The 14,683-nt window shown below is 39.5% G+C and overlaps 3 protein-coding genes across 5 annotated transcripts; 2 read left to right on the top strand and 1 right to left on the bottom strand.

Annotated features, from left to right (window-relative positions):
- Positions 1 to 649: 649 nt before the first annotated feature.
- Positions 650 to 3,741, bottom strand: epdr1 (ependymin related 1). Its single transcript, XM_035428472.1, has 3 exons — positions 3,208 to 3,741; positions 2,235 to 2,443; positions 650 to 1,635 (listed from the first exon to the last, which is right to left on the bottom strand). The coding sequence occupies exons 1-3, from the start codon at positions 3,468 to 3,470 to the stop codon at positions 1,445 to 1,447; spliced, it is 663 nt and encodes a 220-aa protein (XP_035284363.1). The 5' UTR covers positions 3,471 to 3,741; the 3' UTR covers positions 650 to 1,444.
- LOC118233110 (secreted frizzled-related protein 4-like) lies at positions 2,351 to 8,167 on the top strand. 3 transcript variants are annotated; one of them, XM_035428470.1, is made up of 7 exons: positions 2,351 to 2,453; positions 4,880 to 5,039; positions 5,257 to 5,334; positions 5,430 to 5,495; positions 6,572 to 6,770; positions 7,250 to 7,313; positions 7,782 to 8,167. In XM_035428470.1, the coding sequence occupies exons 2-7, from the start codon at positions 4,928 to 4,930 to the stop codon at positions 7,914 to 7,916; spliced, it is 654 nt and encodes a 217-aa protein (XP_035284361.1). In that variant the 5' UTR covers positions 2,351 to 2,453; positions 4,880 to 4,927; the 3' UTR covers positions 7,917 to 8,167. The 3 variants fall into 3 exon arrangements, with proteins under 3 accessions (XP_035284361.1, XP_035284362.1, XP_035284360.1); XM_035428471.1 differs by lacking the exon at positions 5,430 to 5,495; XM_035428469.1 differs by lacking the exon at positions 2,351 to 2,453 and having other exon boundaries at positions 4,328 to 5,039.
- A 1,261-nt stretch (positions 8,168 to 9,428) lies between these two features.
- On the top strand, positions 9,429 to 14,191 carry nol7 (nucleolar protein 7). Its single transcript, XM_035428449.1, has 8 exons — positions 9,429 to 9,647; positions 9,755 to 9,815; positions 10,161 to 10,216; positions 10,324 to 10,349; positions 10,691 to 10,817; positions 12,152 to 12,273; positions 12,621 to 12,698; positions 13,755 to 14,191. Exons 1-8 carry the CDS (start codon positions 9,454 to 9,456, stop codon positions 13,823 to 13,825), a joined length of 735 nt encoding a protein of 244 aa, XP_035284340.1. The 5' UTR covers positions 9,429 to 9,453; the 3' UTR covers positions 13,826 to 14,191.
- The last annotated feature ends 492 nt before the right edge of the window (positions 14,192 to 14,683 follow it).

Raw genomic sequence — 14,683 nt, forward strand, 5'->3', positions numbered from 1 at the left:
AGGAACCACTTAGTGCAGTTATCATACCATTTATTTTCAAACAGGCTGTGGGGGGGATTGGGACTGTGAGCCGAATGCATAGATTACAAATAAATTGCTGACCTTTCTCGAAGAGACCAAAATGAACCCATCACCCCAAAGCAGTTTGAGTCAGAAACTGTTCTTTATAGTCAACAAAGTATCTGGCCGTGTCCACAGCAGTCTTGCCCACTGTCTGCAGGATGTCACTGCTCTCCCCCACTTCTCTCCCTGCTGTATCATCATCCTCCTCTCCTAACTCTCCGCCTACCCAGTGGTTACCTTCCTGCATGCTTTTCCAACCACTGAGAGGACCAGTTTTATCTCTATGTTCCATTCATCCCTCTGTTTCAGCAACCGCAGTATTCAGAAGAGGCTTGGGGCAAGCCAGAGCAAAAAAGGGGAAGCACAGAGTACAAGGCAGGACCTCATCTAATTCTCCCCATCACTCTTACGTAGTAAATCAAAATGGAAGATGGGATATCTGACTTGAAGCACCAACTCAACACTTTTCCAACTGCCAAATAACTTCAGACATTAAAATGACAATAATGTGTACAGAACAGCTTTCCTGTTTGTAATTTATTGGCAATTATGCGCAATTATACAAGAATAGAAAAAGACAAACGCCTACTTTTCTTTCAGCTTCGATTTAATGAGACAGAGAAAAGCTTCAAAGATTCAAAATCAACAACTAATCACAATAAAGCACTACCATGACAAAACTGTAATAATTAGCTATGCAACAAGATGAAACAATTTGTTGAGTAATGTATTTATTTGCTTCAGCAAAGACTGTAATTTAAAATTATATTATGAAGCGTTATATTATGTGTTTATAAAAAATGTTTTGTTTAAACCTGAAAAAAGGAAATCGCAATGCAGCACATAACCGAACTTATGCAGGGAAGCAAATTGTTGAAACAGACACATACATATATATGGTATGTGCTGTTTCCCTGTGCGGTTGACTATATAGCCTAACACTAGGCTTATAAGATTCATCATTCCTTTGGTGGCTCCTTAGTAATACAAACTCGTGGGCCTTTCTTTATTTACTTCCTTCACTTTTAACAAATTCGTTACTTTGTTTTTATATACTTCCATTTGCATTTGTAAGTTGACTTGGTGACTACAGTAGTTTACAAACAATACAGCTGAGGTAGGACACAGACTTGAATTATAAGGGACCGGTGTTCAATGAGAAGCTATAAAGGTCACTTCTGAGTATTGATTTGAAGACCAAATCAGTTCTGTTCTAATAAAGAAATATATCCTCACTAATAAATCATTACCCCTCCTAACCTCATTGGGTTAAAATGTCCCCAAATGTGAGCTAGGTTTGTCTGACATAGCTAGGTGTAATGGTTCCTCTCCACTCCCTGGGTATACAGTATATACTGTGCAAAATAAGTGTCCTGAGGCTTTAGCAGCCATGAGTCATCAAATTGAGCCTGGCAGACTGGCAGGTGGTGGGTGGAGTGAACACTTCAGGGTCGCTGATGCCCAGCTGTAAGTCAAAGAAGCGGGTGGAGGTTGTCACACTGCTGTTCCTGGTGTAGGTTTCCTGGACAGGGTAGCAGTCCTTGACTGTGTAAACACCAACCCAGGCCTCATCTGCACAGTACAGACAGACATCAATCAGTAATTCCACCCCGATTGCTTTTCTTTAAGATTCATTTATACCTGACCGGCAACAGTCAGGACGCTGATTTCAATCCACTATAAAGCGGGCAAGGAAAGGCATGTTTTTGTAAAGAAATGTAATGATATTTGAAACCACAAGCATCTTTATATGTCATCTTTATTTGACTTTATATGTTTAAAAACTGAGCTTTAACACAGAAATGTTCATCTTCATCTTCAATCAGTTGCAGTCTTTGTTATTAGAACTTTGTTCTTGTCTATTTGTGTGGACTGACCTCAACCTTGTTTCATTTACTCTCAGGCATAGATACTGCATAAGTCATGCATTTATACTGTATCTTACATGAGGCTGTTAACACTATGAACAGCACATGAGTAATGCTTTGCAATAATTAATATGCATGACAAAAAAATGACATTCCAAGACAAATACCGTCCTTGGAAACCGCCAGGGAAACATTCAGATAACATAAGACATGTAATCTGAAAACTCATTTGCAATCCAACAGAGTATTGATTTCCTGGTCAATAATAATAATAATAATAATAATAATAATAATAATAATTACTTTTTCGAGCAGGCTTCCTGTCTGACCACTCTTGCACCTCAATCATGTCACCAGGACCACCTATGAAGTACTGGTCCTCATAAGTGGAGTTTTCCGGAATGTCATAGGGATCCCAGGTTTGTGTCAGAGGGATCTTGGAGCACTGCTGGGTGACCTGTTCGATCTGGAATAGTACGGCACTCTTGAACAGATAGATGTATTCAAAGAACCTTAAAAAAGGTAAAGAAAGTTATTTTGCTGATAAGGTTTGTTGAAAGTAGGCATTTCATTAACCCGTTGTATTGCAGGTCATATTGTATCAGTCTGAGGCATATCATAATGCTGAAGGCACTTGTAGGCTACCACAATCTTATGGGTTCACACATTGAAAAATATGTAAATTCGTCCTGCATAGCACTTTTACAAAGCAACGTGTACTGTAGAAATAAAATTAAAAATAAAAGCAGGATCCTGATACTTTACAATAACTGGCCATCGTCATTATAGTATTCAGGATGACATGCTCACGGCACCCTCGGCTATGGATGGATGGCATTTAACCTACTGTGTGATTCGTTAATAGAAACGTTGAGTTGATACGATTATTCAAGTATTAAAGGGGGAAAGGGATCAATACGGAAAATAAAACAAATTACGTAAGGGAACACGGTTGTGTACAATGAAAAAAAAATTCGACCAAGGATGCTGCATCGCTTCTGTGCATCGCTTACGATTGACGTTTACGATTGCCGTGAAGCCCAAAATTCGTAAGGCACGCATAAAATAAAGGAGAGGATTTCTTATATTCGTATAAGAATCGCTTCAATGCATGCGTCTTTAGCAAAGAGTCCTGACAGAGTCACGTGTTCATAATGCAGTTACTGTCATCATCAAAAATATGTTATATCACGTTCCGATCATAACGACTCATCAACAAATCCGATGTCAAGGACTGAGTAGAATGTTGGTATGAGCAGAATAATACGTTGCCTACTTTTTGCATGGTACGTGTCCTCTCTTCTCCTCCAAGACTCTAATTCGCTGGTTCTGTCCATCATACGAGACCATGGCCCTCGTGTTCCTACCTGTTTTGTGATCATATTCCACAGACCTGCCTTCCCATTGTTGCGGTGCTAAACAGGGCTGAACGGGACCGAAAGTCCCAGGGTAAGCTCGTGAGGGTTTCACTTCCGACAAGCATAATACTAAAGTGGAAAAAAGCACAAGCATCTTGTCAAATGGACGTTCCAAATGCATAAACAGCTACGAAGAAACAGTATATAATCGGCACGGCTGCTAATGGCGGTGCGTTTGGCCGCTCGGCACCCTAGCTTAGAAAAACCCTCTTAATTTTCTGCAAACCGTGCTGCGCAGAAGCAGTAAGTGAACTAGAATCCCTACATACAATATACCACACTGTTCTTCTGAGCACTGGCACTTTTTTGTATGCGGTGCAGAAAGTATATCTCGAGAAGCTGTATTGGCTAGTATAACACAGTGGTTCCCAACCTTGGTCTTGGAGTACCCCTGTGTATAGCCTACTGGTTTTCATTCCAACCACAATTGCAATCCCCAAATTTTAACGAGATGTCAATTTTTCCTAATTAGTTTTTCATGAGGGATTATTTACCCACCTAAGCCACATTATATCAAAAATAGCAGTGAACAATAAAATTCCCATTTTCATATTGTGCAACATTCCAAAAAATGCATAAAAGACGGTAAATCAATAGACGTACCTGAACACGTGCTAATTTCCTGTTATTAATACGAGGTTTGGCTCGTTATCGTTTGCTTTGTCTTTAAATTTTTCATTATCTTCCAGATGGTTAGGTTTAGTGGTCAGGAGTCCACACTTAGAAGCCTATTGATTCACATCAGTCTTTAATTTGATCGATTAAAAATAATTTACCTTTTTATGCAGTTGTTTGCAATGTAGGACAGTAAGCACAATATGAACATGGAATTGTTTTCTTCATGGTAGGCATAGCTAGTTTTGACATAATGTGGTTTAAGAGGGTGAAACAGACGATAACTGGTGGGCCAATTTACGCAGTGCAACTCCACGCTAATGGGGATGCGAGAATGTAGTGTAACTCATGTCAATGGTGTCACTGACTTTGGAAAACAATAAATGATGTAGTCGAAAAGAAGCGGTAAGAAGGCATGTCACTTGTGGCTTTTGTATTCCTCCCACGCTAAATCAAAAGTAACACTTCCATCACCGATGTTTGTAGTAGCTACATTCAGCCATCCTTGAACTGGTATCAGCCGTGACTTAATTCTCACTGTCTTTATGAACGTGCGTGGATTTACGGGTATCAATCAATTTATATAAAGCATTTTCTTTGATTAGCTGGCAGGTGAACTCTTATATTGTGGATATGCTCCGAGTAGCGACCGCTATTCTGTGTTTCTTGGTAGGTGGAGTGGTGGTACATAGTGCCCCCTGCGAGCCGGTTCATATTCACATGTGCAGAACTATGCCGTGGAACATGACAAGAATGCCCAACCACCTGTATCATAGCACTCAGCAGAATGCAATACTGGCAATAGAGCAATATGAGGAGCTCGTGGACATCAACTGCAGCGAGGTATTGCGCTTTTTCTTGTGTGCAATGTATGCTCCAATCTGCGCATTTGACTTCCTCCATGACCCGATCAAGCCTTGCAAGTCGGTGTGTCAAAGAGCGAGGGATGGATGCGAGCCCATCATGAGGCGCTATAACCACAGCTGGCCAGAAATATTCGCTTGCGAAGAATTACCAGTTTACGACCGCGGAGTCTGCATATCACCTGAAGCGATGGTGACTGAATTTGCCGAAGGTGAGTCTCTAATGTTCGCCTTTCGTTTTTATGGAACAGTGAGGTGAGTATGGAAATAAATTATTAGGGGCACCGAGCGTCTAATTTTCCAAAGACCTGATAAACTATTGCAACTCTACGCGTTGAACATGCTAACCGCCCTTAATTTTGTTTGCATTAATCAAATAAGCAGCACTGCGACTGTTTATTTTAATATACCATTTTAACTTCATTCAAGATGTAAAAGTTGTCGATGCCTCGCTAGACGTAATGCCAAACGAACCACAAGCTTTGGACTGCAAAACGTGGAATTCTGGTGAGTGAATGCGCATGGCTGGTCTCACAAGCTAGTCACCATTAACTGAATAAATCATTGCTGATTTACTGTCTGTGTCGAATGCATCTCAACAGATAGATGCAGATGCCGTAAAATGAAACCAACACTTACAACATATATGGAGATGAAGTATGATTATGGTATGTACCCCAATAGCAATAACACGTTCGGTATCAGCCTGGAAGTCTATTATTTAGTCATGGATATTTATATATATGAAAAACATATAAATGAACCCCCTTCTTGCTTCAGTAGGCTGCTGGAGCAAACAATCACTATATATAAATATATATATATATATACAACAAAAATGATTTCACTGTCCAAATATGGACCGTATTTGGACAGTGAAATAATTTTTGTTGTTTTGGCTCTGTAATCCAGCACATTGGATTTGAAATGATACGATGACTATGAGGTTAAAGTGCAGCTTATCAGCTTTTATTTTAATTTTTACCTCCTTAATTTGGAGCAGCCAATTGTTAAATTACTTTTGGTCCCTCAGAAAGGGGCACTATGTGTAAAAAAGGGCTGCAATGTAATTGTTTCACTTGTACTTGTTGCAATGTAATTGTTGCACTTGTGTCAAGTACATGTTTCACATGTACTTGACACAAATCCAATGTGCTGGAGTACAGTGCTAAAACACAAAAATTATGTTACTGTGTCAATTGGGTGAAGTATGTATGGACTGCACTGTGTTCACTGCCCACTTTATTTGGTACAACTTCTCTTTAAACTATAGTATGCTCCTCCAAACAGCTAATTATGTGGCTTCAACTCAATATATAAAGCATGCATGCAAGTTTAATTTTTTGTTTGACCAAACATTAGAATAGGCAAGAATGTGATGTAACAACTCTGACTGTGGTATCATTTTTGGTGCCAGATGTGGTGGATTCAGCATCTCAGAAACAGCTGCCCTCCCAGGATTTTTCTGCACTACAGTCTGTAGAGTTTACAGAGAATGGTGCGATAAACAAAAAAACATCCAGCGAGTGGTAGTTCTATGTTTCAAAAACACCTTGTTAATGAGAGAGCTCAGAGAATAATGGGCAGACTTGTTAAAGCTCAACGGAATGGAGTGTGTGTGTACGTCTTCTGTATATCTGAAGATAGGAATGTTTTACAATAAGTATCCTAAGCAGTAGGTATCTTGTATAGGTAATTAATTATTCATGACCATATTTTGTTGCATTTTTTCCCTCACTTGCAGTTATTCATGCAAAAGTTGTAGACATGAATCAGACTGGATGCCATGAAGTGATTGTGCTTGTAGAGGTGAAAGAGAAGGTCAAATCTTCCCAGTCAATCACAGAAACTCTCGTACCTGTAATATCAAATTCCTCATGCACGTGCCTGCAACCTCAACCCAATCAAGAAGTAATTATCATGTGCTATGAGTGGGGCTCAAGGTAAGTTGCTTCTGACAGCAAATAGACCATGATTACATTACTTTGAAATTCATTAGACCTGCAGGTATGAGTGTTATACAGTAACTGCTAGTTTGCACTTTTGAGACGATGTTTGTTTATTTATTTATGTATTTATGTATTTATGTATTTATGTATTTATGTATTTATGTATTTATGTATTTATTTATTTATTTATTTCGGTTCTTGAAAATCCACGCAATGCAGCTTTTATGTAGTGTTAGCTGGGCATCTATTTAAGGAATATTCATTTCAAGAGCCTCTTTACATCATATTTCTCATAGAGGCAACCCTGAAAGGTCCCTGCTTTGAATTTTATCATCTCAACAGTCTTGGGGCACAACTAACCACCAACTTTATTAAAAGCTGAATGTGTGCGATGTTTTCAATTATTAGACATTTTATGACATAATTGCACCTGGACTGTATAAGGCTGTTGAAAAACCTTGTTGTCACTCCAGACTGATGATGCTGGACAGTTGCATCATAGAGGAATGGAAAGACCAGTTGTTAAAGAGATATAAGGTAAGGTCAGCCCCTTAAAAGTGCGGCCTTTCAGGTATTATTATTATTATTATTATTATTATTATTATTATTATTACAGTAGTAGAAGCAGTGGCACTAGCAATAGTATCATACATGCAAGTTTCTAGTCAAAGCGCTGATCCCTTGCTATTATTTAACATTAGTGCAATGATGATTCACTGAAACAAAGCTAAGCATTCATCATTTTGCGAATGGGGCTTGTGGCCAAGTTAAAGTTCATGCAATTCCTACAGTAGGTTGTCCAGTGTTTCAGTTCACTGGTTTCTTTGTCACCAGACTGTTAGAAATTGTCAAGCAATCATTTAAAACCTTTCTCTCATTAAATAAACACATTTTCAGCCAGAACTGTGTCCCACCTTGTTCCAGTACACGCCACACTCACGTAAAGTCCATTGTAGGTTTTAACTCTTCCTGTGCTATTTGAGAGTCTTCTTTCCATCCATACAGCGCTGGGAACAGCGACTGCAAGAGCAACAGCAGAGGGGTCCCAAGATTAATGCGAGAGGCACAGAGGCGGGCGTGAGGAAAACCACCAGGGCCAAGAAGAAAGCGAGAAAGGGTGGCCAACATGGGAAGCTTTAAACTGCCTCTCCAGCGTGCCATATTCTCTCAGATACTGACTGCAGGAATCTGCCTCCCTTGCGATGGATATCAAAATATTTTAAAAATATATAAGGAATGTGTTCTTAATACAAAATAAAAACAAGTTTGTAAGGAGTGATGCATTTTGTGAAATGCTACATATTGAATTTGTAACATTGAATGTTCTCATGAACACTAATCTCATGTAGGCAAAAATATAATTACTTCTTATAATAAACTTTATAACGCCATCCCAGAAATGTATATGAGGATTACTGTACAATGGCTGTTTGTTCAATATGCATGTAGTTTGCTTTAACTTAATTTCCTAGGATAGAAAACAAGTGGGATAGGAGACCATTTGGGCAGTTGGCTCTGAACGAATATACAAATCCCTCTGTGTGGCCAGGGTTTCAATTTTCTGTCATGGCACTTACTGAAGTGTGAGCCAATATCTTTATGAATAAAGAAGAAAAGTACAGGAGGGTGGATGTGTCCATTACCCTTAAAATAAATAAATAAAATAAATAAGTGGGACAACCCCAGAATGCACATACAATCACTGCAAAACACCTTCCAAGATGATGTCTTCCATGTTAGAGCTCCCTGCTGAAAAATGAGGAAATTATATGCTTATTCTGTGAGGAATTATACCCAGAGACATTGCAAGTAGACACATGGTTATTATATATTGTACAATGCTTTTGTAAGCCTTCAACCATAATTAGCATTTTCTAACTAAAGAAAAATAAGAAAAAACAGTTGGTCTGTTTAAACCAATGCTGTGTGTGTTTAGACAAAAACATGTCCATGTGTCACAGAGGAATCACTTCTATACGGTTTACACTATGTGTCTGAAGAATAACAGCCAGTTCATTTGACAGCCCCAGTAAAATAAACAGGGTTTCTGTTGACTCATTTGTTTCCATGGATTACATTTTCTGGAGAATCTGGATGTATTATCTTTATGGAAATAAACAAGTCTCCAGGAAAGGATAAAAAAACAGATCATTTGTTGGAGAAGAAAATTATCTTAAATGGCAAAAGATAAATGGTGTGATCAACGCTCCTACCTCTGTTCATAACAGTCCACTCATCATACAAGATGTCTAAACTGTTTGCAAATAGAACTCCCTACCAGTCTGAAGGGATTAACGCCTACTGAATTCAACAGGATGCAAATCCTGCTCGATGCAACAGGATATAGTGGTACAAATAAGTGTGAACAGCAGAAATAATTGATTTTATGGTCTGGAATATTAAATAATGAACAATAACTTAAGATGAACACTTGCCAGCTCAACGGGTTGTACTTACAATATATAGCATTTGCACATAAGTAAGAACGGTTATGACCTCTTTTTATATGGTCTATGGTTATGACCGACTTTTACACAGTCTATGGTTATTATATGATTTACCTCTGTCGTCGTAGAACATTAACACCCGTGCCACTAGAGGGAGCCATGCCTATCGTAGCCTGTGAAAACAACATCGTAGTGAGGTGAAAGTTCACGATGTTGTTTCTGATTTAAAGATGGCGAAAAAGCAGCATGGGAAAGTAGGCGTCCAAATGGGTAAGCAAAAAAGTAAGAAAATAACAGAAAATTTACATTTAGGAGTCGCATCCAGCGAAGAGGACGACGATGAGGCCCCAGAAGAGGTGACATTCGAGGATTCTAAAGCGGTGGCCTTACGGAGTATGCGAGAGGCCATTGATACCGCAAGAAGGTGCTTTGCAGTATAATATTCGCGAGTTGGCTAGTATCTCATACATTTGTTGCGTGATACAATAATTAGCTTGGTGGTTGCTTTTAACAACCGTCATTTGTTTCCAGAGAAAAAGAATTATTGAAGGAAAAACGAAGAAAGAGGCAGGAACTGTTCCAGGAGCAAAAGGTACGATTTCAGAACGAAATGGGCAATGAGAATATTGCACAGTTAGCTACCTTTCAATACAATGTGTAACTACGAAGTTCTGCGCATAAAGGTTAGTAACGCAATGAGTGCTGCGTTTTTTGTAATGTTGGTGAATGAGTTTGCATTCGCAAGATTTTACGACGTTGTAGCCTGCTGTTGTAACCTGTAAGAAGGCACTTTTGATGCATGATTGCCCCTGTCCTGCGGTATATAGGCTAAATGTAATCTAGAGGTTACATGTCCGTTTTCTCGGATAACTGGTCTGATCAGCGAAATTGTAATGATAGTATTGTTGTCATTATTATTTTTATCTGCTCCTAACAGAAAAGAAAGCTTCTCCCCGATGATATCCTGGAAGAAATAGACTCTACTATTCCAAAGTAAGCGTTCCCGAATGCACTTCTGGTAGAAGGACATGAAAATGTAGTTAATTCAGTTTCACAATAGTCTAAAATAAGAAATGGTTCTCTCCTTCTATTCCTTTCAGAAAGCCAAAGGCATCCAAAGTTCAAGGTATGACATTGAACCTATATGCAGTTCGCAAATGCAGAATATCCTTCATGTTCTGCAATGCAATTGCGTACATCAACGTTGTCTGGCTGAATGATGGCAATTAAATGCTTTTGTCAAAATAGAAAAGGCCTGCAGATTGCAATTGCTGTAATTATTATTATTTTTTTAATCACAGGTTTGAAATTTGCTTATGAATTGATGGATTAATTCAGTTACAACTTATTTTTCAAATCGGTTGACAGCCCTAGAATTAACTTTTTGATTTGCACTTCTCTTACAGCCTTGTTTATCAGTCATCTCCATTACTCCTGAAGTTGTTATGGTCTTTCTTTGTTTTCTAGCTGAAAAAGCAGGGGATGGAGAGGAGGCAAGCTCCTCTGGAGTTGAGGAGAGTGGTGGATCAGACACAGATGGGGTAGAAGAAAAGGGGGAGGCAAAGAAGAAGAAGAAGAAGCGGAAGAGACGAAGGTAAAGTGATGGTTTACTCCAGAGATTAGCCAGAACTGCAGGATTAGGTACAGGTCTCACCTGTGTCTCAATCATGTATTATCAGTGTCTGCCAAGGCTGTGTACAACAGCACTGAGGAATGCCCATCTTGTGTGCTGTACTGGAGGGTATGCACATGACGTCACCGCAGGCGAAAGTGCTGCGGTTACACCCACTGAGTGGCAGAAAGACTATGAGTGACAGCGTTAGCATTCAGCTTGAATGCCCCGAAGACACAAAAAACATCTAAAATGGGAAAGGTTGTGCGATTGACTGTACAAATAGATTCAATAAGAAATCGGGGCTATCTTTTTACAGACTTCCAAAAGCTAAAAAAAAGAGAAGCAGATGGATCGCTGCAATTTGCAGAAACAACTGGAATCCAGGCACCGAAACGTGGATTTGCGGTTGTCATTTTGTGTCAGGTAGGCTATGTTGGATTTTTGGGTAAAATCATACCTTAAGTTATGTACTGTATTGACTACTCATCAATTCAATATTTAGCATCTTTCATTTATATTCTGTGTAACTGTGAAGTTTTTGTCAGCATTTATTAAAAAACATCCATGATGATGAGCCTTGTGTTCTACAAACAAAGGGGGGATGGTTAGATCGTATTAGCTAGCCAAGCATATAAATTATTAAGGTATGATTTTACCCAAAAATCCAACATACCTGACACAAAATAACAACCGCAAATCCACGTTTCAGTGCCTGGATTCGAGTTGTTTCTGCGAATAGCAGCGATGCATTTGCTTCTCTTTTCTTTAACTTTCGGCAGTCTGTAAAAAGATAGCTCCGATTTCTTGTTGAATGTCCACGGACCACTGATTCTTTGGTAAATTGTAAGGATCACTGTCGAGTCCAACTGCCTTTAATTTAAGCAGATAATCGTTTGTTTTACTCCCGGTTTGGCTGTTTCCTATACTAAAGACAGCCATGTCGCAGCATGTTTTGCCACTCAGTCCCGACTGAGGGGACGTGTTCCGGTGGGAAAGTGACGTCAATGCATACCCTCTATAGGAATGGGCCAGCTATATATATTGAGTTCTTTCTGTGTGTATGTTTTACTCGTATATACGAAACTTGGAGTTTTATGTCTTTAGTTATGTTATGTGATATCACAATCTCTAAAGAGACAACCTTACCCCGAACAACAAATACGGAGAACATGTGTTTCAGATACTTAACTACCTTTACAACTACCTGATGTCTATGAAGACACATGCTATAGGTCCTATAACTCAGTAATTTCTGTTGTGTCTTTAAAGAATACACATGTATTTTGAGTGTAAATATGTGTTCCACCCATCAGCTTGAAGGGGAACAGTAGCGTTATGAGATTGAAAGACCAATCCCTGTCCAGCAAGCAGCAGCAGAGCGCCCTCGATTTCATCCAGTCCCGCCTGTATGGTCCGGGGGCCAACAGAACCACAGGTGAGAACCAGAGCTCTGACAACAACAGGCGCACCAATCACACTCAGTCCCTCAGAATGCTCATAACTGCTGGGTCAACTTGACAGAGGAGCTGGGTGTCACCTTGCCATACATGAAAGGCCTGGGAAGTCATACAAGTGTGTTTAAGCTGCTAGCCCTTGGTGTAGTGGCTAGCCAAGAAAAGGTGCTTTAGGCAGGAGCGGGGTTGAAAATCTGTGTTTCTTCAGATGTTGCCTGCTGTAAGCTCCTAGGGAGCAAGTATGCAATTAATTTTGTCTATCACTAGATAAATGCCTCCTACATGACATTTGTTTGGTTTTCTAATTTGTTTCTTGTCTCATTCTCAGTCAATCAGCTTCTTTCACTGCAAAACAAGAGGGCCTTAAACAAAACCGCCGCCGTGCAATTTGTGGACAAGCAGTGGGGTGAGTCTGGATGAATCGCGAGTAAACCAGATGCTTGTAGAGCATGGTCATCTTTGTGAGGCACAACACCATAGCCATATGGCTGATTCACATTAGAAAGTGGTTGTCATACTCTATCTTGGGCCCCCTGTGTATGGTTTTTGTTGCTCCCAATCAGTTTAGAGTGCTTAAGTTCCTCCATAATTTCCCCCCTACGTGGCTCAATGCAGGTTTGGCTCATTGTTATCTGCTTTACCTTTGAACTCATTTCCACTCTAGGTATTCTCACTTTCAGCAGTTAGAAACCCACCATTTTCATCTGTCAGTCTATAGTCACTTGAGTTATTTTGAAAGTTCTTTCTAAAGGAACCATTTGCTATATGGCACATTAGATAAATCAATTGTTTCTAATATTGAAAGTTTTGTAATGTGAATACCGGACATGTATTCATGGCATGTATAGCTATTTCTGAGTCTCTATGGCTTTAAGAGGCAAACACCTCCAACAAAAAAAATTAAGTGTCTAATAAGAACAATTAAAAGCATGTAATATTGCAGGGGTTGCGGTTGTGGCTGGAGAAATCTAGCAAATAGGACTGAGTATGAGAATCCCTATTTAAAGGAACCACAGTGCACAGAATACACTGCAGATCCACTGACTTTTATGGTATGTGGATCGGCCATACCATAAAATGGGAAAGCATAAATAAGGAGGGGGTCCATCCTAATAATTTAAAGATCATTGAATGCATATTGTAATTTGGACAGCCTAATGCCCTAAAGAGATACACATTATCTTTGGCACCATTTCTCAGAAGAACAGCTGAAAATCTGCAGGTTCGAGGGGTCTGTGGTTATATAGATTTAAATAATGTAATATTAAGTAAATCTCATACATAAAACAGGACATTAAATGACATGTTGATAATTTAAGAGAGATGGTTTAGAGGTCATATGTGGGTTTATTGTGGACGGGAGGCTTTAGCATTCTTTCTGGAGTCACTGGCCTTTCCTCTGCTGCGTCGAGTGCACAGTTCTCCTTCAGTGTTCTGAGGCTCCTCTTGCCCATTTCTCCAGGTGCAGAGAAGGAGGAGGCAGAGAAGTTCAAGAAGAGGTGGAAGAACAAGCAGGGGGTGGGGCTGAGCTGAGGGTGGGGCGGAGCCACTGTGGAGAGCTCCACCCAAGTGTCCTCCCTCACTCAGACTGGAATGTGGGGCTACGGACTCATGCTGACTCAATACTGCCCTCTATAGGAATGACCAATCTTCTGGTCAAACCGCAGTTATGTTGAAAAATTGAAAGTATCATGATGCTGTCAAGACTATTGGAGAGGAACATTTTCTGTTCCTTGTTTATTTTTTGTAAAGTATAAAAGTTTTCCTCAAACCATGTTTTGTACTATTAACACTGGCTCTTGCCCTCAGCCACAATGGTAATGTTGGCCTGTTGCGTGTTACTCTACAATCCATTCCCTTGAACCATTAAGCACCCTTATAAACTGATTCATTAAGTAACTTGTCTTCTGATTGCTTCTGATTTAATACTGGTCAGCAGTTTTGCAGAAATAGAATGCCTAATTCTGTGATGAAATTAAACTGCATAGCAATGACAAACCAGCCATAGTTTGCAGCATCCATTGAAACTTTCTCACCATTCTGTGGATGCAATAGCTCTGAAAACTCCAGACTGGCATATCAAGAACCAGCTCTCTGCCTGACTGAACAGCAAACCATACTTGGCTTTTTTTCCCTTCAAAATCACAAGCAGTTTGACAATTGAATGTAAAAAAAAAAAAAAAAAAAAACCCACAACATTATTGCACACTGCTGCGCTGTATTGGTTTGAGATTATTTCATAAGCACATATCAAAAATAATGTACAATTTTTTATGAGATAGGACCCCCCCACCAATTAAGTACTACAGTAGATTAATGGGATACAAAAGTGAATCAGGTTTCATAGACAGTCATAAAGACAACCTCAATCCATGTAAAAGCCAAAGGGAT

This window comes from Anguilla anguilla, chromosome 8, assembly GCF_013347855.1.
Source record: "Anguilla anguilla isolate fAngAng1 chromosome 8, fAngAng1.pri, whole genome shotgun sequence".
NCBI classification, from domain to species: Eukaryota; Metazoa; Chordata; class Actinopteri; order Anguilliformes; family Anguillidae; genus Anguilla; species Anguilla anguilla.

Excerpts from the sequence above, each read along its gene's own strand:
- nol7 (XM_035428449.1), top strand. The coding sequence starts at position 9,454 with ATGGCGAAAAAGCAGCATGGGAAAGTAGGCGTCCAAATGGGTAAGCAA. Across the intron at positions 9,648-9,754 it reads GCCATTGATACCGCAAGAAG|AGAAAAAGAATTATTGAAGG; the intron begins GTGCTTTGCAGT and ends ATTTGTTTCCAG. Across the intron at positions 12,274-12,620 it reads GGGGGCCAACAGAACCACAG|TCAATCAGCTTCTTTCACTG; the intron begins GTGAGAACCAGA and ends TCTCATTCTCAG.
- LOC118233110 (XM_035428469.1), top strand. The coding sequence starts at position 4,598 with ATGCTCCGAGTAGCGACCGCTATTCTGTGTTTCTTGGTAGGTGGAGTG. Across the intron at positions 5,040-5,256 it reads GGTGACTGAATTTGCCGAAG|ATGTAAAAGTTGTCGATGCC; the intron begins GTGAGTCTCTAA and ends ACTTCATTCAAG. Across the intron at positions 6,771-7,249 it reads TGCTATGAGTGGGGCTCAAG|ACTGATGATGCTGGACAGTT; the intron begins GTAAGTTGCTTC and ends TTGTCACTCCAG.
- epdr1 (XM_035428472.1), bottom strand. The coding sequence starts at position 3,470 with ATGCATTTGGAACGTCCATTTGACAAGATGCTTGTGCTTTTTTCCACT. Across the intron at positions 2,444-3,207 it reads GGACACGTACCATGCAAAAA|GTTCTTTGAATACATCTATC; the intron begins GTAGGCAACGTA and ends ACCTTTTTTAAG. Across the intron at positions 1,636-2,234 it reads CAGGAAGCCTGCTCGAAAAA|ATGAGGCCTGGGTTGGTGTT; the intron begins GTAATTATTATT and ends TGTACTGTGCAG.